This window comes from Schistocerca americana, chromosome 7, assembly GCF_021461395.2.
Source record: "Schistocerca americana isolate TAMUIC-IGC-003095 chromosome 7, iqSchAmer2.1, whole genome shotgun sequence".
In the NCBI taxonomy this organism is placed as follows: Eukaryota; Metazoa; Arthropoda; class Insecta; order Orthoptera; family Acrididae; genus Schistocerca; species Schistocerca americana.
Window position 1 is genome coordinate 356,545,483 of NC_060125.1, and position 27,403 is coordinate 356,572,885.

Below are 27,403 nucleotides of genomic sequence, written 5' to 3' on the forward strand. Positions count from 1 at the left end.
TTGACCTATGTATGACATGGGGCACTGTTTGGCACAATCAAATTTTACTTGACCTCCCGTACTGGCACATTAAAGGCTCGCTACATGTTGCTATTTGTCAAGTTTTACCACACCAGTTGGTTGTTTCCGGTTAGAGTTGGTACACCAATTACCTCCTTATGGGTTCAAGAGAACAGTGTTCTGCAGGGCTCCTTGCTGAGTGTTAGTCTTTCATTGGCATCCTGTTGGACCACTGCTCATCCTTGTGCTGTATGTCAACTACTTTTGAATGTATTGTAGCTTCCATCTTTAGTCTTGGTTGAACACCACTGGACACTTTCCCATGGATTCCAGTTTTCTCATGAGAAAGTCATTTCTGTTCTTACATCACAGTCCATCCCTCACCCAGAACTCTGCATGGGTACCCAATTTTTGGGACTCCCTTTAATAAGAAATCCTATCTGGTTGCTTTCGTGCCTACATCTCGTGGGTTGCAGATCACTCTAATCTCCTTCCTATTTATTGGATCCTGCTCTCATCTCAGTTGGAATATAGTTGCCCGGTTTATGGCTCAGCAACACCTTCAGCTTTAAAATTCTTTGATGGAGTTCTGCATCATGGAATCACACTGGCCACTGGCACCTTCAGGACTAGTCCCACAGTATCATTCCTGAGATGGGGTTATTACCTCTTCAGTTCCAACAGTACCACTTCTTGTTAATTTGTGCAATTGTCACCTGACAATTTCCTATTATATTCAAATTCTTTTTTGCATACAAGGGGCATCACTGTGCTAATACTTGCTCTCAGGTGAGATTACCAAGTGGAATGCACCTCAAGGCACTCTGGCAGGACCTCCACCTAACCACCTTGCGTGTGTGTCCCCCCCCCCCCCCCCCCCCCCTCCCGTTTAAGTATCTTTTCCTCTTTGCTCTTAAGGAGTTTCAGGAAGCTCCCATCATTGTCACTTCCAGCTCTAAAACTGTGGATAGACTAAGATTTGCTTTTACATCTCCAGTCAGTCTGCAATATATGTTGCTGGGAATATGTAGTTTACAACAGGGGTAATAGCCATTAACAGAGCCGTGCATTTCATTATTCAGATCTCCCTAAACTTCGTTTTAATTGGTATGAACTCAATGGTCTGTTTTCAGGCTATTAATCAGCGTTAATTTGTCATCCTCTGATGTCTGCAGTTCACAACTTTCTCTCTGACCTTAGTCATACTGCCTGCTGAGTTGTCTTTCTCTTGCTCCCAAGTCTTCTGGGTACCTCCAAAGAATGAAATGATTAACTGTATGACTAGAGAAACAATTATTTGCCCAACATTCATTTTGATGATCCAAGGTGTGGGTTTGCAGGTGCAAATAAAACCTCTTATCAAAGGTAGACCATCTCTTGTATAAAATATTTGATCAGACAAACATCTGCAATTGAGGAACATAGTATGAGATAAAAATCCATGTTTCAGTTTTGAGTAATTTTTCTTGGTTGACATAACTAGTTTCAGAAGGTTAAAGTTCCATCAAGTGCCACCAAATAATCATAAATGTGTGGTGGTTGGGCCAGTTGGTCATGAAGGACCAAACATATACCAAATAACACATGGAAATGTAGGAGCAGCAGCCATGGCACCTGCCTCGACAGCCAGTAAGGAACTCCTTGTTGGCTGTTGAGGTCGGTGCTGTGTTCACTGTTCCTCTGTGTTGATTGGGTGTGTTTGATCCCTGTTACTGCCTGGCCTGACTGCTACACATTTATGATTATTTGGTGGCATGTGGCGATGGAGCTTTAGACTTATGATATAATTCATGTAATAAAAAAGACAAATTGCTTAAAACTGAAGTGTTTTTATTTCATCAGCATCTGATAAGTCGAAACTTCCTGGCAGATTAAAACTGTGTGCCCGACCGAGACTCGAACTCGGGACCTTTGCCTTTCGCGGGCAAGTGCTCTACCATCTGAGCTACCGAAGCATGACTCACGCCCGGTACTCACAGCTTTACTTCTGCCAGTACCTCGTCTCCTACCTTCCAAACTTTACAGAAGCTCTCCTGAGACGAGGTACTGGCAGAAGTAAAGCTGTGAGTACCGGGCGTGAGTCGTGCTTCGGTAGCTCAGATGGTAGAGCACTTGCCCGCGAAAGGCAAAGGTCCCGAGTTCGAGTCTCGGTCGGGCACATAGTTTTAATCTGCCAGGAAGTTTCATATCAGCGCACACTCCGCTGCAGAGTGAAAATCTCATTCTGGAGCTGATAAGTCTTTTGTCCTCTAATAAATGGTTTGTTAATCCAGTGATGCCAAACATGCAAAAACCATCAGTTCTTTAGAGTGTTCCTTGCCATTCAGTTCTCAAGGTGTTTGCTATGAGATGCAGGTATGATAGAAATGAATGACTGGTGTAAGCTGCATATTGACCTCGCTCTTGCAAAGTGATACGTGCAGAAATATGTTTGAAGTGCATTTTTTCCAGTGGTAAGTGGCAGTGTAACACACAGGAAGCTACATTGTCAGAGGATGCCATATAAAAAAGTTTTGAGGATATGTAAAGACTTTTTAAAGGCCCCACTGTAGAAGTGGTTATTTGGTAAAGTATGGTGGAAATGAGCTTGTATGGATGGAACAGAACTATGATCTTACTAATATCTCTAAATGTTCACTTACTATAATTTTATACTGTTTTGTTAATAATTTTGTTTTTGTTCGGTATTTTACTTTCCAGATTTACATCTCACAGTTTTATGTAGTTTTGCCATACACTAAATAAGCAAAATTTAACTTGCATTAGGTGTTTGGAAAACTGAAGTTGTCTTTTTGGTGTTGGGAGTTCTCTTGTTGCGTGTATTTAAAAGAAATGTTTTAAATTGATCATTAAATATTTTCATTTCACATTTATCATCTTAGAAATATGGGTAACTAAAAAAATGTGGTGATATATCAAGCAATCGGGTGTCAGACTAGCCTGTACATACATCAGAACATTATTATGCATCTGATTTAAATCATGTTATCTTGTGTTAAGGATCTATGACAGAATTCTAGTTTGAAGTTGATTCTTAATATTATATTCATCTAAATATAACAACTAGGAAGTTTCAACCATAACAAATATTCCACAGCATTAACTTTAAATGCAAACATTTAATTCCATAGCATATCTGGGAGTGCAGTTATGTAAACTTTTGTATTACCTTGGTGAAGGAAGTAAAACTTGAGCCTTAACCTCTTTCAAAACATATCAATTCAGATTTAAGTACTAAGAGTACTGCGAGATTTAGATAGTTAAATGGAATGTGACATCAAAGAGAGTTCTGTGCAGGAGGTGGAACTCTGCTTGTCATCTTAACATACTGCTGTTGGCATCAGTCTTACAATGATTTTGAACTGTGTGTCTAGTGAAAATGGTTAGTAAGTTGAAGCATACAGTTCATCATTAAATACAGTAGTTAAGTTTTGTATTGTGAAGCTCTTAGCACAGTGCTAATTTGTGGTCAGCTCTGTTGTGATACGTAGGCACACATACTGGAATTGTGTTTGAGAACATTGGTGCTCAGAAACCTGAAACCTATCAGACCACCTTTATTCAGTATAATTTCCATTTGTGCATGCCTGGAGTATTCGTACAAGGCCAAGGTCACTTCCTTCCACAGTCAGAGCATTGTCTCAAAGTACCTAAATGTCAGTAGGATGGTAAACTCTTCCATACGTTCCTTTCTTGCTTCTTTTCTTTCTCTTTGTTTTCCTTCTCATATTGTCAATAGTAGTTTGCTGATCTGCTGGACCATTTATTTAATCCTGGAGTTTGTGAAAACAATGTTCACTGTTCACACATGCTTAGCACTGTCTTAATCAGGCAGAAAAACTGATAATTTATACTTTCTAGTCCAATTTTAGCTGTGAATTTTTTATGCTTTTCCATGGGTGTCCATGGAAATTTATGCAAGAGAAAGCAAAAATCTAAAATTCCAGTTTTGATATCATAAAACTTGAAATTCTTGGTGATCATTAACAAAGGCAAGAAGGAATACAAACGTCTCAAATGAGATCAACAGGAAGTACAAAATGGCTAAGCAGAGATGGCTAGAGGACAAATGTAAGGATGTAGAGGCTTATCTCACTAGGGGTAAGATAGATAAAGCCTACAGGAAAATTAAAGAGACCTTTGGAGAAAAGAGAGCCACTTGCATGAATATCAAGAGCTCAGATGGAAACCCAGTTCTAAGCAAAGAAGTGAAAGCAGAAAGGTGGAAGGAGTAAATAGAGGGTCTATACAAGGGCGATGTACATGAGGACAATATTATGGAAATGGAAGAGGATGTAGATGAAGATGAAGTGGGAGATACGATACTGCATGAAGAGTTTGACAGAGCACTGAAAGACCTGAGTCAAAACAAGGACCCAGGAGTAGACAACATTCCATTGGAACTAGTGACGGCCTTGGGAGAGCCAGTCCTGACAAAAAAAACTCCACCATCTGGTGAGCAAGATGTATGAGACAGGCGAAATACCCTCAGACTTCAAGAAGAATATAATAATTCCAATCCCAAAGAAAGCAGGTGTTGACAGATGTGAAAATTACCGAACTATCAGTTTAATAAGTCACGGATGCAAAATACTAACACGAAGTCTTACAGACGAACGGAAAAACTGGTAGAAGCCGACCTTGGTGAAGATCAGTTTGGATTCTGAAGAAATATTGGAACACGTGAGGCAATACTGACCCTATGATGTATCTTAGAAGCTAGATTAAGGAAAGGCAAACCTACATTCCTACCATTTATAGACTTAGAGAAAGGTTTTGACAATGTTGACTGGAATACTCCTTCAAATTCTGAAGGTGGCAGGCGAAAAATACAGGGAGCGAAAGGCTATTTACAATTTGTACAGAAAGCAGGTTACAGTTACAAGAGTTGAGGGGCATGAAAGGGAAGCAGTGATTGGGAAGGGAGTGAGATAGGGTTGTAGCCTATTCCCGATGTTATTCAATCTGCATATTGAGCAAGCAGTAAAGGAAACAAAAGAAAAATTCGGAGTGGGTATTAAAATCCATGGAGAAGAAATAAAAACTTCGAGGTTTGCTGATGACATTGTAATTGTCAGAGACAGCAAAGGACTTGGAAGAGCAGTTGAATGGAATGGATAGTGTCTTGAAAGGAATGTATAAGATGAACATCAACAAAAGCAAAACGAGGATAATGGAATGTATTCAAATTAAGTCAGATGATGCTGAGGGAATTAGATTAGGAAACGAGACACTTAAAGTAGTAAAAGAGTTTTGCTATTTGGGGAGCAAAATAACTGATGATGGTCGAAGTAGAGAGGATATTAAATGTAGACTGGCAATGGCAAGGAAAGCGTTTCTGAAGGAGAGAAATTTGTTAACATGGAGTATAGATTTGTCAGGAAGTCGTTTCTGAAAGTATTTGTATGGAGTGTAGCCATGTATGGACGTGAAACATGGACAATAACTAGTTTGGACAAGAAGAGAATAGAAGCTTTTGAAATGTGGTGCTACAGAAGAATGCTGAAGATTAGATGGGTAGTTCACATAACTAATGAGGTGGTATTGAATTGGATTGGAGAGAAGTTTGTGGCACAACTTGACTAGAAGAAGGGATCATCTGGTAGGACATGTTCTGAGGCATCAAGGATCACCAATTTAGTAATGGAGGGCAGTGTAGACGGTAAAAATCGTAGAGGGAGACCAAGAGATGAATACACTAAACAGATACAGAAGGATGTAGGTTGCAGTACGTACTGGGAGATAAAAAAGCTTGCACAGAATAGAGTAGCATGGAGGGCTGCACAAACCAGTCTCAGGACTGAAGACAACAACAACAACAACATTAACAAAAATAACCAAAACTACTCAATACTAAGAACAGTTATTAAAAAATCAAGGAACATGCACATAATGTCAGAAATCAGCAATTTTTACAACCTACTTGAGGCTGTATATAATGTAGTGAAACGAGACAACCAGCCACAAAACAGGATAACATCACTGTTGAATTGTATGGAGGGGCAATAAATAAGTCACAGGTAACAAATATATTTAATAATTTCTTAAATATATTAGAAAGTCTTGGGACAAAGAATTAGAGGAAAATCACAGGAGCATTTTGAAAAAGTTATTGTCTAAAATTCAGTCAAATGAATGTATGAGGGTGGTTTGAAAAGTTCTCGGAAAGATATAGAAAAAGTACTTACATAACTGAAACATTTTTATTTTTCACTGTAGTATCCTTGTAGAGTAACGCTCTTGGTCCAGCGATGTTCCAGTACCTTGGTCCCATCTCGAAAATGAGTTTCCTCTAGGCCTGCAAAATAGATGTCAACTCCAGCTATCAATTCATTTGAAGTGAATCTTCCCTCCACCAGGAAAAATTTTCAGTTTTGGGAAGAGATGGAAGTCTGACAGAGCCATATCAGGTGAATGAGGTGGGTGTGGCAACAAGTCATACCTTAGTTCATGTAAGTTTGCCATGATGATGGCACGTGTGATGATTGAAGATGACTTTCTTCCTTGCTAAACCTGGCCTTTTTTGTGTATCTTTTGCTGCAATTTGTCCAGGAGGTTAGCACAGTATTCCCCAGTAATTGATTGCCCAGTGGGAAGATAATCTACAAACAGTCCCCTTCACATCCCAGAACATTGATGCCGTGACCGTTCCCACTGAAGGAATTGTCTTTGCTTTCTTTGGTAGCCGAGAATCCGCATGTTATCACTGCTTGACTGCTGTTTCGTCTCTGGGGTATAGTAATGTACCCAAGTTTCATCTGTGGTCACAAACCAGCACAAAAATTCTTGTTCATTTCTCCTAAAATGGGCCAAACATTATTCCAATATGTCCATTCTCGTGCATTTTTGATCCAGCGTCAAGTCGTGGCACCCATCTTGCAGATAATTTTTTCGTTTCTAATTCTTCAGTTAAAATGTGATATACCCTTTCGGATGACATCTGGCAAGCGTGAGCAATCTCAGGCACTTTGTCGGCAATCCTCCATAACTATTTTGTGCACTCGTGCAATGATTTCCAGAGTAGTGATACATTTTGCCTGACCAGTGCGTGGATTGCTGTCTAAGCTCTCCCAGCCAAGTTTAAATTCATTTGTCCACCTAGCAACAGTTGAATATGAAGGAGCAGAGTCCCTCAGTGCACTCTGGAAATTGACATGAATGTCCTTTGCTTTCGTACCTTTCTTCATGAAGTACTTAATCAATGCTCAAATGTTGATTTCCCTCTCCCCCCCCCCCTCCCCCCCCCCCCCCAAAAAAAAAAAACGAAATCACTACAAAGGAACAGCAGAGCAACATCACTGCCACAGCTCTCTTCCAAGAGCACTTATTCTCTCAAAACTGAAAGCAACTAGTTTTGGTGTTTCCAGTAGAGTACTAAAGATTTTCTTTCCATTTAATAAGCCCAGTCTTAAGTGAAATATGTAATGCATCACCAACAGAAGGCATTTTTCCAGATTGAAATATGCAGTTGTCAAACATCTCTTTAAGAAAAATGATAGAAGAGCCATTAATAACTACAAACATGTTTCACAGCTAACAGTTTCCAAAATTTTTGGGAAGGTGGTGTATATTGTAATATCTCACACGAGCAACAATAATATCCGCAGCAAAACAGTTTAGATTTCAGAAGATGTATTCAGCTGAGAGTGCCATTTACATGTTCATTTGCCAAATTTTACAAGCGTAAATAATATAACAGTGTTGGTTGGTATTTTCTGTGACCTAACTAAAGCATGTGCATGAATCATAATATGCTCCTAAATAAACTGAAGTTTTATGGGATTGAAGATATAGCCAACCAATGTATGTCATATCTAACGGAAAAGGCTGCAGGAAATTGTACTTAGTGACTCAGCCAGTGTAGTATAAGGACATTATTCTGCCTGCAGAGAAATCGCGTATGGGGTTCTCAAATACTTGATCTCAGCTCTAGTATTGTTTCTCATGTATGTAAAAGATGTTCTGTCTAATATGCAGCAAACAGAATTAGTTCTTTTTGCAGATGACACTGGTATTGTATTCAAAGTGTACATACAGAAATAAAAGATATGGTGATCCACCTTTTAAATGTATCATGACTGGTTTTCTGTGAATGAATGGTCTCACACTGTTTTACAAAGACACAGCATATTCAGTTCTGCACATCTAGGGGTACCAAGACAGTAATAAGTGTAACACGTGGTGGGGGAATAATAAAGTAGAAACTTCAAAATTCTTAGCTCTCCATATTGATGAGAATTTAAAGTGGAAAACACACACTTTGAACTCCTAAAACAGTTTAGTTCAGCCACATTTGAATCATAGCAAATCTTGGAGGGGCAAATCAGTAAACTGAGATATTTAGCATATTTTCATTCAGTAATGTTGTAAGGAATAATGTTCTGGGTAACTCATCTTTAATAAAGAATCTTCAGTGTTCAAAAATGTGTCTTAAGAATAATATGTGGGACTTAACCACAGTCATCTTGTAGCAGTCTGTTTCAGGAGTTGGGTATTCTGACTACTACTTTACATTATGTTTATTCCCTCATGAAGCTTTTTGTAAATAACTCACTAAAGTTCAGAAGGAACAATGATGTACATAATTTCATTACTGCAAGGAAACTTGACATTCATTACTCCACAGTAAAACTGTCTTTCGCATGAAAAGGGATGCACAATAGTGCAACTAAAAGTTCTGCTCACTAATCCAGTGACATAAAATGCATTACAGACAGCAAAATGAAAATTGAAAACAAACAGTAGTAGTTTCTTCATAAGAGCTCCTTCTATTCCTTAGAAGAAATCTGTTACTGTAATGTGTGAAAGGTGGTGGTTAGGAATTATTAACTAAAAACTATACATAAAAAACTTAATTGTTCAGTATGTAACCACATTACACATTAATTTGCAATGTGAATGTAAAATATCTTGTTTCACATCATTAAAATTTATGATCCATGGAACATAAAACTAACTAACCAACCAACTAGCCAGCAAAAATGCCACTAATAAATATTCATCAAATTGAAGAAACAACAATCTAACTTCAAAAACACCTGTTCAACTTGTCATGTACTACTGTTTACTTACAATAACTTTACCTCTAATGACATTAATGGATTTTGTTGCATTACTTTCATGTCTTCTAGTTTTAAAAGTTGACTAGAATAATTAAATATTAACAAAATGTTTGGAAAGTTGCATTTCTGAAGTTGTTGGAATAAAGTATAACACAGGCTATCATTTGAAAAAATGACTGAGAAACCTCCCAAAATAAATTGCCCATTACAGCTGACTCTTCATAGCCTAAGATTGACCCAAGATCAGTCTTATCCGCCCTTCTCCTTTTAGTATGACGTATTTTTGTGCAGCCATGCCAACTGGATTCATGAATTTGTAATTCTGGTGATGTGTTGTGCTATGTTGCACCCCATGGAGTTTGAGCAGATCCTATGTCTTGAAGTGGTTTCTTCTCCATATGTTTCCCATTGTGCAGCTGATATACAAATTGTGGTTTCAAAAAGCCATGATGTATCTTCATTGACCACATACAAATGGTAAACTACTATTGTGAAGAAGTTGACCTGGAGGAGGTGGGGTAGGGAGGAGAGGGGGGGCAGTGTCCTTTTGGGAACTTGGGACAGTTGTTGGGCAGGTTACTGCAGCTCCCCCCCCCCTCTCTCTCGCCTCCCCTCTCTCTCTCCCCCCTCTCTCTCTCCCCCCCCTCTCCCCTCTCTCTCTCCCCCTCTCTCTCTCTCCCCCCCTCTCTCTCTCCCCCCCCTCTCTCGCCCCCCCCCTCTCTCTCTCTCCCCCCCCTCTCTCTCTCTCCCCCCCCTCCTCTCTCTCTCCCCCCCCTCTCTCTCTCTCTCCCCCTCTCTCTCTCCTCTCCCCCCCCTCTCTCTCTCTCCCTCCCCCCCTTCTCTCTCTCTCTCTCCCCCCTCTTCTCTCTCTCTCTCCCCCCCCTTTCTCTCTCTCTCTCCCCCCTTTCTCTCTCTCTCTCCCCCCCCTTCTCTCTCTCTCTCTCCCCCCCATTCTCTCTCTCTCTCCCCCCTTTCTCTCTCTCTCTCCCCCCCTTTCTCTCTCTCTCTCCCCCCCCTTCTCCTCTCTCTCTCCCCCCCCCCCTTTCTCTCTCTCTCTCTCCCCCCCTTTCTCTCTCTCTCTCTCCCCCCCTTTCTCTCTCTCTCTCCTCTCCCCCCCCCTTTCTCTCTCTCTCTCTCCCCCCCTTTCTCTCTCTCTCTCTCTCCCCCCTTCTCTCTCTCTCTCTCTCCCCCCCCTTTCTCTCTCTCTCCTCTCTCCCCCCCTTTCTCTCTCTCTCTCTCCCCCCCCTTTCTCTCTCTCTCTCCCCCCCTTCTCTCTCTCTCTCCCCCTTCTCTCTCTCTCTCCCCCCCTTTCTCTCTCTCTCTCCCCCCCTTTCTCTCTCTCTCTCCCCCCTTTCTCTCTCTCTCTCCCCCCCTTTCTCTCTCTCTCTCTCCCCCCTTTCTCTCTCTCTCTCCCCCCCTTTCTCTCTCTCTCTCTCCCCCCCTTTCCTCTTCTCTCTCTCTCCCCCCCTTTCTCTCTCTCTCTCTCCCCCCCTTTCTCTCTCTCTCTCCCCCCCTTTCTCTCTCTCTCTCCCCCCCTTTCTCTCTCTCTCTCCCCCCCCTTCTCTCTCTCCTCCCCCCCTTTCTCTCTCTCTCTCCCCCCCTTTCTCTCTCTCTCTCTCCCCCCCTTTCTCTCTCTCTCTCTCCCCCCCTTCTTCTCTCTCTCTCTCTCCCCCCCCTTTCTCTCTCTCTCTCTCCCCCCCTTTACTCTCTCTCTCTCTCCCCCCTTCTCTCTCTCTCTCCCCCCCCTTTCCTCTCTCTCTCTCCCCCCCTTTCTCTCTCTCCTCTCTCTCCCCCCCTTTCTCTCTCTCTCTCCCCCCCTTTCTCTCTCTCTCTCCCCCCCTTTCTCTCTCTCCTCTCCCCCCCCTTTCTCTCTCCTCCTCCCCCCTTTCTCTCTCTCTCCCCCCTTTCTCTCTCTCTCTCCCCCCCTTTCTCTCTCTCTCTCCCCCCCTTTCTCTCTCTCTCTCCCCCCCTTTCTCTCTCTCTCTCCCCCACTTTCTCTCTCTCTCTCCCCCTTTCCTCTCTCTCTCTCCCCCCCTTTCTCTCTCTCCTCTCCCCCCCTTTCTTCTCTCTCCTCATCTCCCCCCCTTTCTCTCTCTCTCTCCCCCCCCTTTCTCTCTCTCACTCTCCCCCCTTTCTCTCTCTCTCTCCCCCCTTTCTCTCTCTCTCTCCCCCCATTTCTCTCTCTCTCTCATCTCCCCCCCTTTATCTCTCTCTCTCTCTCCCCCCCTTTCTCTCTCTCTCTCTCTCTCTCCCCCCCTTTCTCTCTCTCTCTCTCCTCCCCCCCTTTCTCTCTCTCTCTCTCTCCCCCCCCTTTCTCTCTCTCTCCTCTCTCCCCCCCTTTCTCTCTCTCTCTCTCTCCCCCCCTTTCTCTCTCTCTCTCTCCCCCCCTTTCTCTCTCTCTCTCTCTCCCCCCCTTTCCTCTCTCTCTCTCTCTCTCCCCCCTTTCTCTCTCTCTCTCTCTCCCACCCTTTCTCTCTCTCTCTCTCTCTCCCCCCCTTTCTCTCTCTCTCTCTCTCCCCCCCTTTCTCTCTCTCTCTCTCTCCCCCCCTTTCCTCTCTCTCTCTCTCTCCCCCCCTTTCTCTCTCTCTCTCTCTCCCCCCCTTTCTCTCTCTCTCTCTCTCCCCCCCTTTCTCTCTCTCTCTCTCCCCCCCCTTTCTCTCTCTCTCTCCTCCCCCCCTTTCTCTCTCTCTCTCTCTCCCCCCCTTTCTCTCTCCTCCTCTCTCCCCCCCCCTTTCTCTCTCTCTCTCTCTCCCCCCTTTCTCTCTCTCTCTCTCTCCCCCCCTTTCTCTCTCTCTCTCTCTCACCCCCTCTCTCTCACTCTCTCCCACTCTCTCCACTCTCTCCACTCTCTCTCCCTCCTTGCGTGCTCAAAATTTTGTTCAGATGAATAATTATTTTTACTCTCTGGTCTCTAATTTGATGGTGCAGACCCAAATGACTGAAGACAGCATTTGTATGCTTTCCCTTAATTAATAATTATTACAAATCTGGTCAATTTTTAGTTTATTGAGAAGTATTTAAAGCACAATTTCTATTCTGTATGTATTTTTTCTGTTTAAATGTATCAAGTGGCTGCTTTATATATCTTATTGCTTGCATGTGCTTTTTGTTGTGCCATGTGGTATTGTTTGCTTATGTCGTTGTTGTATTGATTCAGAAGGTGTTCCTTCAGAGGTGAAAGCAGAATCAGAGCCACTTGATGGTAAGTTACTTAACAATATTCCAAATATACTGAATTCCATACATAAAATTTCATCATGCATGACTTTCATGTTCTTGCAGCAGAATCAAAGGAAACTGAAGCAGAAAATTCAGGTGAGCTGCATCTGATTTGTAGGATTTCCCTCTCCTTAATTTTTTGCCTACATTTTTAATTTTGTTTCATTGTTGAGCAAAAGGGTACGTCAGTTTTGCTACATTGGGCATTGGAAATTACTCAGAATAGTGTTGCCCAGATAGTGTTGCCCAGATAGTGTTGACCAGCTTAGAGTATTGTATGAGATAGTGCTGATTACAATTGAACTGTCATGTTGTGCTCTGTTACCTTAATGCTCTGTGGTTCACATAAAACTGTTGATGCTTGTGGTGCATATAGTTATTGGAATGTGCAAGTGTCTTATGTGATACTTCATTCACACATTGTAGATTGCTTTCCACGTGTCTAGACTTATCATATTTGGTTATTTATTCATGCATCTATACTCTGCAAAGTGCATGGCAGAGGGTCATCCTATTATACCCATCATTATGGTTTATCCCCCATTCCATTTCACATATGAAGTCCAGGAAGGACGATTGTTTAAATGTTCCCATGTGTGCTGTAATTTATCTAATCTTTTCCTCTCAATCTTTCCCTCCAATATGTAGGGGCTCTAGTATATTCCTCGAGTCAACATTTAAAGCTGGTCCTTGAAATTTTTTAAGCAGGTCTTCTAAACTACATATTTAAGAGTCTGCCAGTTCGTTTCTTCAGCATCATCTGTAAACAATCTTCATTATAGGGATGGAGCCAAAATATACAGTATTTACATTGCACTATTTCCATTTTCTTTAGATATAACATTAACAAACTATGTAGATCAAGTTAAAATTAATTAAATATGCCTTTGACATGCTCTCAAATTCAGTAAAAGATTGCATAGCCACATCCTAAACAAAATAAAAACAAAAACAAATCACCCTCTCATCTTCACAATGCTAGTCTTACGTAGGTTCACTCCTTTAGAATAGAATATGTCCAAAGAGGGCTGGGACATGTGTGTTACAAAAAGGAACAGTCACTTTATGCAGATGCAGATGTTGATTGGTTTTTGGATGTGTAGCAAGCTTGACAATTTTTGTTTCGAAGGAGATCCTCTCTAATGTACAGATTCTAGATTTCTGTGAGGTTACACAGGTGACACTAAGTAAATTCATAAATTCATATTTCTAAACATGGATACTTCTTTTACATCTTATTCTGTGAGATAGTTTGGCACGTAAATGAGCCCAGAAATTACGGAATCCTTTTAGTTGTTCAGGCAGTTTCCCATTTAGATGGGCATCCCTGTTACTCTTACTGTATATTCTGGGGCCATTTGGGATATTAATTTTTTGGAATTTATTTGTGCAAGATTGTCAAGGCATCAAATTTTTCACTTCTCTGAAGCCCCACAGAACTGTTATGTACATTTGCTGTGTGTGATCAGTCTTTTAGTATTTTTTATAGTTAGATTTCTGCTTATTATGGGGCATTTAATACCTCTGTAGTAATCTAATGTGGAACAAAAACATTCCAATCTCTAATACTTTCTATTGCTCCAGTCTTCAGCTTTTTTGTGATATTAGTAGTTTACTTATATTTTCTCACTTCAGCAGTGTAATTTTTAGAGCTGATGTTGCTTCCTGATCTTTCAGCTACTTGATAACAATCATTGATAGTTGAATTTATTGTGTGTACTGTTCCCTTACTCTGAGGTATATTTGTAATTAAGGTATCAAGTCAACCTGTAGGTAGTAATTATAAAAGCTTCTTTTATAGCTACTGTCTTTTAATATATTAACATTTAGATCACCTACTATCAAGGGCACCCATTCAATACTTGGTGGGGGGGTTAGACCTGGATGCATGAAGTATTAATATTACGGAAGATGAATGCCAAGTTAAGAAAGTTCCTTTCTGACCTTGTTAAAAACCTGTTCAATTTTGACTTTTAAATAATTTTCTTGAAAGAAAAAGCCTAACCACACTTATACTTCCCTTTTCCTTCCCTTGAGAGTTGGGGGACGGTTTGTTGGAACCCTCCTCTTACCCTGGGGTGGGTGCCCATGTTTCCTTGATAGCCTTATCAAAAAATTCTAGTTCTTCAGAACACTTTTTTAGCTAAGTGATCAGTACAGACTTAATCACACTTCCTTCCAGTACTTTCATAGCAGCTTTTGCTACTTAATTACCCTGCAACTCCCCTTTAAAGCTTGCAGAAATTGAAAGTCTTTGTAATCCTGTACACAACAAATACTAATTTCATTCTCTTTCAGACCATCCTCTGTTGTAATAGAAACATGTGGTAGCTCAGCTGTCAGTGAAATTTCTGCTTCATAATTTACTTGACACATTATGAATGTTTCAATGTAATTTTTTATTTTTAATCGGATTGTTTACATCAAAGTTTTCTTACTTTCTTTGCTTCCTGTGTTTAAAAAAATCCTGGTCCTTCATGCATATGGGCCACTACTTCTGCATCTTTCTGGATGAGGAGCAGCAGCAGGAATTGCTGCTGCTTATGACGATGGTTGTTATGGACGTGCAGGTAGTGAAGATGCTGCAGCTGCTGTTCTGATGTTGATAATTACGCTGGTGGTGGTGACGACTCTGCTACATGGGATGATGGTGAAACTGCTGCCACAGACAGAGGTGCTGTTGTGGAGTGTGATGGCTCTGTAGCTGCTGCTGAAGGTTTTGCCTCTGTAATAGATTCTACTGTTGATGATTCTGTGGGTAGTGATGGTAATTCTTCCTCTACTAATTGTTGGGGGTTGATAGTGCTTCAGCTGTAGGCTTTGAAGGCATTGTGATTGTTTTGTGCTTTTCACTTAGGGTGTTACCCGTAATAACCTGTAACATATGTTGACACAGGATGTAGTCCGGTTGGTAAAACAGGTCCTCACACAACTTGTCACTTTGACAGACATTGTGTGCTGTATTCTCCTGCAAATCTTTCGAATGTTCATGAACTGAAATTTAGGAGTGCAGTCATGTAAGCTTTATTTCTTCTGTCAGCAATATTTTGGGTGCATATATTTTTGGTATCTTCTGGGTGAGTCTACAGAAGCTACGGTGAGCTGCAGTATTTGCAGCATCATTTTAAATTGCAGGAAAAAAAAAAAAACCAGATACACTGATTGGTGGCAAAGAGTATTCAGAAATTGAATATGTGGCTATGCAGTAGATAAATGCTGGGCTGTCAATGTGTCATTATTAGCTGTGTTGTGAGTTTATTAAAGAAAGTGCCAAATTCCATGATTTGTCTAGGTCAAAACACTATCTTTAATCAAAATCTTTACCAGAAGGACGTCATCTGATTCTTTCACCAGAGTCCCAAAAAGGTGAAGCAAACGCTAGAATTTAGATATTGTCATGCTTCATTGAGACACAGACATAAGTAACACTAGAATTTAGATATTGTCCTGCTGCATTGGAGGCAGACATCAGTATAGTGCTCTGTAACAGCTGATTTATTGGGCTGTAACAGCTGGGTGTACCTAGTGTTCCATGCATCCTTGCTATGTGGTAAGTCATCTGCCCAATAGAAGCAGTTGAAATTTATTTATGAATAACTTTAACGAAGATAGTGGTTTCAGCCTAGACAAATCATGAAATCCAGCACTTTCTGCAGTAAACTTCGAAAGACATCAGTTCAGTGCTGGTAATGATACATTGGTATTCCAGAGTGGATTGATCATGCAGTCAGATTTAGTTTATGCTTACTGTATTTACTCAAATCTAAGCCGCACTTTTTTCTGGTTTTTGTAATCCAAAAAACCGCCTGCAGCTTAGAATAGAGTGCAAAGTAAGTGGAAGTTCGGAAAAATGTTGGTAGGTGCTGTCACAACTAAGTTCTGCCATCGAATATATATAGTGTTACACAGGCATGCTTTGCAGGCACAAAGATAAATACTGGTGCCAAAACCTCTGCGTCAGTAAATAAATTTTAAAAAAGGTGGAAGAAGAGCTTTTTTCTCCGCCTCTAGTTTCGACCACTGCGTTTTCATACATTATCCAATGAAGTAAATACAAATTCCGTATTGTTCATCTTTGAATGTAGCAGCATTTAAATGTACTACGAAAATCAGACTAGCAAGACTGATGTAGCAGCATTTCAATGTACTACGAAAATCAGACTGGCAAGACTCTTTGGGATGTTTGTCAATATGGCCAACTCTACATTCTGAATTTTTTCGTACCTGTGAGAAGAGATGGTTGCTAATAGGAACTTTTATGAATTGTGAATCACATGCAGTATTCTCTTCACCATAAGAATACGGATATAAACATTTTGCCACGTATTCTTTCATGTTTGCTGCTATCTCATTTAAATCCTGCCTGCCTAATAAACTACGAAACTAGAGTGAGACAACAGCAAACGCGGAAGAATATACATATCAGGTCACGTTTATATTCATACTATTCTTATGCCTAATAGTGATACAGTCAGAAATGAAGCACGGCAGTTGACTAGATTTTTAAATCTAAAGTGACTCTAATTTCTGTACAGAACGTAATGTACTAAAGAGGCATCTGCAAAGATTTTCAAATGGAGAAAAATTTTTGCTAAACTCTCGGTCAGAGCATCTTCTATGATATGCAGTCTATTGTTTGGTTCTTGATGATCATTATCAAAGAAAGCAGCAGTGTAAGCCACAACAAATACCAGTCTCTTGCCATTGTTTCGCTAATGAGACGATTGCTCTTTTTATTTTAATTGTAAGCGGCGGTAGTGTGCACAAAAGCAAACCATGCCGCGAGCGGCGACAGGCCATAAACGCTCATTATCAGAATGTGACAAACAATGCATGACACAGTACAGTAATGCATTTTCAGCTTGGTGACATAAACACCTGTAACAAAGACAACGGCACTTATCAGATCAAAGAAAAATAAGCAATCAATTCAAACCAGACGAAGCACGTGAAAAATGAAGGGTACCTGTATAAATACGGACAGAACACCTGACACATAGCAGTGGCTACCTGATAAAGCTTAACTGCTAAGCTTAAGACTCGAACCAAACTACTGTAGCTGTATCATCATTCATTCGACCTAAATTGTCTCATATTACAATGGACCAACTTTGTTTCGATTTGGAGGTGCGGCCTAAAACTTTCCTGTCCCCTTTAATTTAGAGTCTCAAATTTCAGGTGCGGCTTAGATTCGGGAAAATTTTTTTCCTTGATTTCGAGTCTCATTTTTCAGGTGTGGCTTGGATTAGTGTGTGGCTTGGATTCAAGTAAATACGGTAGTCTTTGCTGCCATTTGTGTTTTCTGTGGTTCAAAATGATGGAATAAGTATTGTAGTGTACGTCTCCTTGCTCTGAAGATGGCAGATATACAACTGAAATTTAGAAAAAGAAGTAAAGTTTATGCATCTGCACTGCCAAAATTTTGTGGATGAATTATTAGGGTGTGAAAATGTCAAGATGCATTTCTTGAACTTTGTTTGATGCTGCTATTTTCTTTGTGAACATAAAGTTCCTCTAAGGAATGCTATAAACAAAAAAGCTTGCATAGTTTTTTCTAGTACTCTTTAGTACCCATGATGCTAGCCAACTCTTATATGAAAAACATAATTTCCTGTGCTAGTTGTAACACAGTTGGCCCCTTTCTTAACTGATTCCTTCAATACCTGAGCAGTTTGTGTAGTGATATTTCCAGTGTTGTACTTTAACTCAGTGGTAGCTGCATTTCTGCTGTAATAAAGGTTAGTCCCTCCCAATTTGTTGCAGATAAAATAGTTCATCCCTTTTTTTATGTAGATGTTACCTCTGTAATTGATTTGCAGATTTCCATCTGTACAGTTCATGCTGTAAAGTGTGCATTTGGGAGTCATAGATCCAGTTTGCATCACGAATGAGATTACTTTGTTTTGGTATTTTATGTTGGTCTTTTTCACATGTTTTCATAGTCCATGGACAGAACTTTCTGTTTCGTAGTGGCATACTCCATCAGAATTTGTAGGAACTAGAGCAAAAGTAGTGTTTACTCTTCCTGTTTGTTTGAAGCTCCTTGTTCACACTTTTAGTGGATCATTCGAGAGTTGCATCACATTCTCCAACAATCTTCTGTAGTAAATCTTCATGCAGTTCATCTTATCTGTTTAAGTAAAGTCCACTGTTCCTCATTACCACATCTGCTGCACAAACATTGTACAACTCTAGTCATACCAATGACAAGCAATATCCTTGACTGAAACCATTTTTACATTTCTACACTTTCTCTATTACCTTTATCACATTCTCTAAATGTAAAACAGTTAATTGGTGTCAAGTACACATTATGTATAGAGATCTTTGTTTACTTGTTTACACGCCACCATTTTCGGTAATGAAAATTTTAAATGAGATGAACTGTTAGACATAGTTTTATTTGGTCAGTATAAGAACACTATAATTAAGCAGCAAGCCATAAAGAATGCAGTACAAGAAAGCAATTGCACCGTGTGAGAGTCAAAGAATGAAGTACTTCGTGCACTCCTCCTGTCTTCCTGCCTCTTAGACAACTCGGCATTACAGTTATTTAGTGGCTTTTAGTGTGTTAATTTAGATGAAAACTAATCTGTTGATGTAGATGTAGAAGATCTGTACTGGGGATACACTGGTGAGCCAAAACATTGACCATTGCTAACCATTTGATTGAATACTTCATGGTATCCTTGTGGGCACATGACACAGTAAGGGAAGTATGTGATCAGAGCAGAGCCTAATGGGGAATCATTCTAGTGATACAGGGGAAAATCCATTGGTATAAGGGACTTTGAGAAAGGGCAGATAATGGCATGGTTCCTTGGAACAAGCATTACGGAAGCAGTGAAGCTGGTAAGTGGATGATGTGCTACTGTAGTCAGCATCTGTGGAAACTGGTTGAAGGATGGTGAATCCACGAGTAGGCAACAAGGTATTAGAATTCCATGTCTCATCACAACGATACCATCTTACAGCAGGATAACTAACCATGTCACAAGATCAGAACTATGCTACAGTTATTTGAGGAGCATTTGATAATGCACTGGTGAATGTCTTATCCAAAGGTTTCCCCTTCTCTAAAATTGATAGAACCCATATGGGACACTGTTGGGTGCCAGCTCTGTGGGCACCAGATTAGCAATTGAACAAAGATGCTGGGACTTACCAAACGAGAAAGAGCTGGTAGATAGACACAGTAATAATAATAAAAAAAAACCACACACACACACACACACACACACACACACACACACACACACACACACACAAAAATTCAGGCTTTCGCAACCCACGGTTTCTTCATCAGAAAAGAGGGAAGGAGAGGGAAAGATGAAAGGATTTGGGTTTTAAGGGAGAGGGTAAGGAGTCATTCCAATCCCGGGAGCGGAAAGACTGGTATACACTCGCGCGTACACACAAACATCCATCTGCACATATACAGACACAAACAGTTAGTCTCTCTATCAACATACCAATGCTTTTGTGTGTGTGTGTTATACCAAGGACTTAGCAAATCGATGACATGCAGAATTTCTGCTGGATTGTGTAGAGAGTGGACTAAAATGCCATTAATGTTTTGGCCCATCAGTGTGTTTCCTTGCTGCCAGTTCATCTATGTTCTTTTTTAATATCCACTGCAGTGGACAGCTATTAATGGTCACTTATTTGGAGTTTCCAATCAGTCGTAAGGCTGCAAATGCGTGCAGGGCACAGTACCAGTAGGGAGTGTCCACTGGAGTGGGCTATGTGCATTTGCAGCCTCGGAATTGATTGCAAAATAGTGACATTAACAGCTGTCCCAACCACAGTGGGCATGGGTACCACAGGGTTCACAATATTTGTTACAATACAGTTAAATATACAGTGATAATTGAATATTAATAATCTTACAACTAAGTGTTCTCCAAATTTATGTGCATCAGCAGTAGCCTTTAACAAAATGAATTGTGATGTCACCCAATTTCCATATCGATTGGTCCAATAAAAGTATTATTGATTTTGTGAGTTCTGTTCTTTCTCATTGCTGATACAATATCAGCAATTTTTCTTTGAAGAAATAACTTACTTTTAGAAGTCCTATATTAAATAAGAATAAATTTCCTTCAGAAAGTGAACTGTATTGTATTGTTGCACTGTAGCATCTATTGATGTTACATTGTACTAAAATTATTATCTGGATAATGCTGTCAGCTGTGTAGATTGGTTATTTTGACAATATCTAAAAACCATAGGCTATGGAAACATCCACTAGTTGTGTTACAGCTGAGCTGTTATTTTTGACAACATACTAGTGAAGTTTAAATAGCTGTGTTAGTGATGGTTCCCAAGTTCAGGTGCAGAGCAGAGACAGCATTAGAGCACTAATTTCACCAAACTCAAATCATTTGACTGCCTAGAAGCTGTGCAGTGATAGGTCTCTGACAGTGGGGTCACTATCTGAATATGCCCAAAGATTTTCTGTAAACTGCTTGCAGCTGTAATGCTCTGCATGTTAATTATTATTTGTGGGCAGTTGGCTCTCCAGTTGGTGGGGAATCTTACTTCAGTTTTCTGATTCTTTCACATTGTTACTAATGCAAGCATTTGTTGCAAAACATGGAAATTGTTTCTGCCAACTCATTCTTTTCCTTACAAAGCTGCCTGCAGCAAAATGTTTGTATTGTGTTCCACTTAGAGCCAATTGTATAAAGCATTGAACCTTGCGTTAAGACAGAAAACAACCTTAGATGAAGCTTAACCTGGAAATCTGCATTGTATACATATGCTGATTCTAGACCATTTCACCATGAAGCCGGATCATATTTGATTGGTGAAAATTTGTGGTTCAAAGTCAGCTTCAGCTCTAATTATCAGTTTATAGTGTAGTGGTGTTACTATTCGTTGCTTTTGTTTTTAACAGATACCGAATGAAATAATAAAGTTGTTAACTCAAAACACACTTAGCAGTAAAGTAAGAAAGCAAAATTCGAAATATTTGCGTTCAGCAGTGAAGTACAGTAATTTTGACAGTGGTCAATAATGATTCAATATCATTTACATATGTAGCAGTAACCATGCAATTAAAATCAAATTTGTAACTACCGAACAAGTCCTTAAACTGCTCTGACAATTCCATGTGTGTTTATAAATAGAATGTAGGAAAGAGTTTTGAAATACTCTAACCACATACTTTGTTCCGTTCATTTAGTTGGGTTGGAGGTTGCATTGTAGACTGCAGTGCAGATCATCACATGCTCGAACCCACGTCAGTTCTTGAAATTTTTTCCATTTGTTACTACTTTCTCTATTTCACTTGTCGTAAAGATCATTGTAACAATATTACCAAGCCATTCTATACCATTGAAACCACACCGTATTCTCCATTTTCCAACTGTTCTGGACCACTGTTGGCAAAATTCTGTGTGCCGTAACACTAAGCGATGTGAATTACATTGTTTACTTTCATTTACTTTACGAATATCTGAGCATTCAGATCCTGAGGATAATGAGAATCAGTGAACTGCTCACACAGTCCGTGAAAGAGTGAACCCATTCTCGGAGTTAAATAACAAGTTTCATTTGCAAAAAAGTGCTGTAGAGCAATTGAAACTAAGGCTCAGACTATCTAATGAAACCAACCAGTGTGCATGTTGCTGTTGAGGTTAAGATTTCACACCACAGGAACATTTCAAATAGTGGTTGGTCATCTTTTTAAAGCAGTCGTAGCACCAGCTTGCAGAGCTCTCCATAAGGTATTGGCCTTATGAGAGAATTACTCAACAGCAACTTCTCTCCATGGGGCAAAAGGAGATGCAAAAGTCAGTCAGTATACTGCTTCCTTAGTATTTCTTTGTTTATCTCTTTCCCTTTCTCACATGAATCTTGTTTTCAGACAGGGATACTTGTAGTAAACATCAGGGTTCAAAAGTGTTTGTTCCTGTAGCAGTAAGCTTGGTTGTCTCAGAAATTCAAATGAATGTTATTTCTCTCATGTAATAAAGTCTGCAAGTATATAAAAGAATACTTGTTCTAATGGTTACAGAATTGTATTGGAAAAACTGTATTGCAGCATTATTGAAAAATGCAGTGAACTTTAATGCAATTAGTGGCTCTTTCTTCAATATTTTGTTTACTGAAATGAAATGTGTTTTCTTTACAAGCAAAAGTTCAGCTGGATGGTTTAACTAGTCAGCCAAGTAAGTGTGCTTAAAATGTCTCCAACAATAGTTTGCTTTGATACCATATTATTATATTATTTGGATGCTCATTGTTCTTCCTTTGTTAATGCTGTCAGAATTACAATCATATGTTGAATAAATTCCTTTAATTTTTCTTTATCTGAGGGTGTTAAAATCTTTTGCTGCTAATATCACTGGTATTACAGATATTAAGAGGGTGGTTTGAAAAGTTCTTGGAACGGAATAGAAAAAAAAGTACTTGCATCACTGAAACTTTTTATTTTTTAATGTAGTTTCCTTGTAAATTAATACACTTGGTCCAGCGATGTTCCAGTGCCTTGATCCCATCTCGAAAATGAGTTTCCTCCAGGCCCACAAAATAGTTGTCAGCTCTGGCTATCAATTCATTTGAAGTGAATTTTCCATCCACCAAGAAAAATTTTCAGTTTTGGGAAGAGATGGAAGTCTGATGGAGCCATATCAAGTGAATGTGGGTGTGGCAATAATTAATACCATAGTTCGTGTAATTTTGCCATGTCCATTCTCATGTGTTTACCTGCGTCAAGGGTCGTGGCACTCACCTTGCCGATAATTTTTTCATTTCTAGTTCTTCAGTTAAAACGTGACATTTGGCAAGCGTGAGCAATTCCATGCACTTTCAATCTGCAATCCTCCATGACCATTTTGTGCACTTTTACAGTGATTTCCGGAGTATTGACACATTTTGGCTGACCAATGTGCAGATCGTCTGAGCTCCCCCAACAAAGTTTTTAATTCATTTGTCCACTTAGCAACAGTTGAATATGAAGGAGCAGAGTCCCTCAGTGTATTCTGGAAATTAGCATGAATGTCCTTTGCTTTCACACCTTTCTTTATGAAGTACTTCATCGCTGCTCAAATCTTGATTCTCCCCCCCCCCCTCAAAAATCAAAATCACTACACAGGAACAACAGAGTGACGTCACTGATCACTGCCACAGCTCTCTTCTAAGAGCACTGACGTGGCACGTGTTTACAGGCAACAGACCAATGAATATCACGTGAACAACTCGTTGTGCTAGCGCTGACTTCTTGTAGCGATTCAGAGAACTTTTCAAACCACCCTCATAAGTTTATTGGACATAGGCAAAGGTCTGTGCCATGTTTCTGTGCCGGATGGTCAGTCTTCTAAGGCTGGAGACATCAGATGCTATAAAGACATAATTAGTTAATTCTGAAAGCTTACATTTTAAAATGCTAGGCACAGAAACAGCCTAATGTCTAAAACCTTGTATCACTAAGCGTGTAAAATAAATTGATTAAAAGTAAAAACTCACCGATTGTAGAGGATTTGTGCTGTTAACACGAACATAAATAAGACTGGAAGCTTCACTACCTTTTTGTACAAATTCTTTTTGGAGAGCATGAGGCACAAATGCCACCAATCCCCCCACCACACACACACACACACACACACACACACACACACACACACACACACACACACACACACACACACACACACACACACACACACAGTATTGAAACATTGTGCCAGCTCAGGTGAAGGGCGTGGAGTGGGCGAGGGGTGAAAGGACTGGGAGAGTGGGAAGGAGAGTGCGTGGAGACTGGGTGAAGCCTAGGAGGGAGGCAAGAGGTACACATGATAGGAATACAGGAGCTAAAGGTGGTAGGTGCATAGTATAGAAATGCAACACATTGACACTGGTGAGTTAGTGCATCACACGGTGTTTTGGGGGGGGGGGGGGGGTGTTTGGAATGGAAGGTGTGACAAAACAGAGGAAGGGAAGACTGTGTAGCTTAATTCACCATGAGCCAACTCTCTTCCCCACAGTCTCCCCTTCATCTGTTCTCTCAACTCACTCCCAATTCATTTCTTGTCAACATATACCGTGCAAACCCATTGGTGCAAGTACATGTTACAGGCATGTGTATATGTGTGTTACATTTATTCTAAATAAAAAAGATTTTTCCTAAAGCTTGTGAAATTTTCGGTCTTGTTTTTATCCTGTTGACACAGTACCTCTACTGTTCAGTAAGTTGTCACCTTTACTCAGATTTAACAAACATCCGGGATAAGCATGGATTTTTAGTACTGCCTGGGGTAATTGTCTGGGTTTGTAAAAATGCTCAGGGTCTTAGAATTTTATGAATGGTGAGGATATAGTTCTTAGTCTGAGACCTATATGTTAGACATTTGGTTTTTTAACATTTTCTTACGCATATTTCACCCGACTGTGGAGCAAGTGCTGACATCGATAGGGACGTGTGGTTAACGGATGTACCACAACTTTTCACTTCGGAATTTGGCAACACAACTGGTATAATGGGTTCATGTTGTTTTCATACATGAAGTAGTGTGCCTACACATTTTTGATAATTTTTTGTTTGTTAACCTGTAACAAGAAAAGAAATTTTCAAACTATGGGTGGTGTTACAGTGATATGCAGTGTAGTGCTAAAAAGGCTACATTTCCGTACCGTGTCTACATCTACATAGAAAGTGGAGGGTACTTCTGATGCTACTGATTCCCTTTCCCTGTTCCATTTGGGAATGTTGTATGGTAAGAATTACTGTCATTCAGCCTCTTTATTAGCTTTAATTTCCCCAATTTTCTCATTGAAATTTCACAAGATGTATTTGGGAGGAAGTAATGTGTTGTTATACACCCCCTCCCCCCCACCCCCCATAAAATATATAAAATATTCACTCAAAATTCCAGTAGTAAATCTCTGTGATGCACACCGCTTCTCTTGTAGCAACTGCCAGTGGAGTTTGTCAAGCATTTCTTTAATGCTCTTGTGCTAACTCTTGCTTCTGTTGTCGATGTCAACATCAGAACTGTCTCTCTGATGCCTTTACCTTACTTAAAGCTAAACTTTTCGTCATCCAACACACGCTCACTTTTCTTTTCCATTCTACTGTGTGACAATTCTCACACTTGTCGGCTCATCTCAAGATGAAACGTGCTGCTCCTCGTTGGCTCCTTCCTCTGTCTGTCTGTCTGTCTGTCTATCTGTCTGCCTGCCTGCCTCTGTCTCTGATCCCCTCTCTCACTTGGTAAGAATTCCAGAGTGATGAACAATACTCAAGAATCAGTGGAACAATCACCTTGCAAGTCACTTCTTTCATGGGTAAGTTAAATTTCTGTAAGATTCTTCCTATTTATGTCTCACATCTGCTTTTCCTACTATTTGTTTCATGTGATGATATCATTTCAGATCACCGTGGATACTTACTCATAGTTTTCAAAGTTGCTACTAGAATTTTTAAGACAGATGCTGTATCCAGAAATTTGTCATCAATATTGTAGTTGTGTAGTAGCAGATTTCTTTTCCTTCATATGCACAATATGTTGCATTAATTTATGTTGTGGATCAATTATCATTTCTCTGTACATTGTTCTGCAAATCAGTATTCTCCTCTGGTATTACTGCTTTCTTATAGATAACTGCATCATATATGAACAGCCTTAAAGCACTTCCAACACTTCCTACTAAATCATTTACATACTTCGTAAACAGTAACAGTCCTAGCACACTTCCTTGCAGTACTTCAGGAATTACCTTTGCAGCTGTCAATTTTTTTCTGTTAAGAGCAACATATTAAGTGATACTTGCAAGGAAGTCTTGAATCAAGTCGCAAGAATGTTCGTTTCCTCACACTTCCTCTTTACCACACTGTTTCGCCACCCCTTGGTGGACTGAGGTGTGCCACGATGCAGTTTGCACTCGAAGACATGCTCTCCACATTTCTCACTATCATCCTATGATGCCAAACTGCATTAATTATAAACAGTTGTGTGCACAGTGTCGTCACCTTCTTCGGGCTAGCAAAAAAAAGCTAGCTGGATTTCATTCACTAGTTATTTTGACAGTTCCACTCCTTTTTCTGTCACGTGGGTCAACCTCCGATGGCTCTGTGGAACCAAGATCCATTCCCCAATTTCCAGCGTGACAGTAGCAGACGATATTATTGTGGACCCTATTGCTATCTCCAACACCTTGGGCTGCCATTTTGGGAGATTTCGAAGCTGCTCAGACTATCATCCTGCCTTCCTCCATCAGAAACGGTGGCTTGGGTGATGCCCATCTCTTCGCAGAATTAAGAGTGCTACAATGCCGCCTTTACTAAGAGGGAGCTAGATCATGCTCTCACTTCATCCCATCTGCTGCTCCAGGGCCAGACAATGTTAACATTCAGATGTTGCCCACCTTTCTCTTGTGGGCAAGCACTTTCTGCTTCATACATAAAACTGCTTCTTGGCAGAGGACACATTTCCCAGACACTGGTGCAAAGCCACTGTCATAACCGTACCTAAGCGTAGTGAGGACAAATACCTTCCTTCTAGCTACCGCCCCATTTCACACCAACTGTGTTTGCAATGCAGTGGAACGTATGATTCATGCTCGGCTGGTATGGTGGCTCATCTCTTGCAATTTACTAACCACTACACAGTGTGGATTTTGAGCTCGTCATTCTGCAGTTGACCATCTCGTCACTTTGTCCATCCATGTCATGAATGGTTTTCTGCGGAAATCCCAGACACTGTCCATGTTTTTGAATTTGTAGAAAGCCTAAAATACCTGCTGGAGGACTTGTATCCTGTGTACACCCTACATGTGGCCACCTGCCCAATTTCCTTAAGGAACTTTTAAAAGTTCTCAAGGTGTGTGTGTGTGTGTGTGTGTGTGTGTGTGTGTGTGTGTGTGTGTGTGTTTCTCCTTGTCGGTCATCTTTTTCTAGGAAGACAGTATGCTCCGGTTTCTCTCCTGAGCATCATCTTCTTTGCTATCGCCATTAACCCTTTAATGGCCTGTCTCCCACTGGGCATCTCTGGCTCCCTTTTTGTTCTAGGTTTTGCCTTCTATTGCAGTTCTCTGTGGACTTGTCTCATTGAGCCGTGTTTCAGCGATGTCTTGATCATCTACTTGTGGAGCATTGACAATGGTTTTAGTTTGTCCAC

General features: G+C 40.4%; 1 protein-coding gene across 8 annotated transcripts in view; it reads left to right on the forward strand.

Moving 5' to 3' along the window:
* Positions 1–27,403, forward strand: part of LOC124622057 (clathrin light chain) — a 64,290-nt gene that overhangs the window by 14,181 nt on the left and 22,706 nt on the right. For 2 of the 8 annotated variants that reach the window (XM_047147623.1, XM_047147625.1), the window contains exons 4-6: positions 12,220–12,264; positions 12,345–12,377; positions 22,421–22,456. The exons of 1 other annotated variant lie outside the window; for it this stretch is intronic. In XM_047147623.1, coding sequence (XP_047003579.1) covers positions 12,220–12,264; positions 12,345–12,377; positions 22,421–22,456 — 114 coding nt within the window. The remainder of the gene's footprint in view (positions 1–12,219; positions 12,265–12,344; positions 12,378–22,420; positions 22,457–27,403) is intronic. 5 more of the 8 variants (XM_047147624.1, XM_047147627.1, XM_047147626.1 and 2 more) reach the window with 5 other exon arrangements.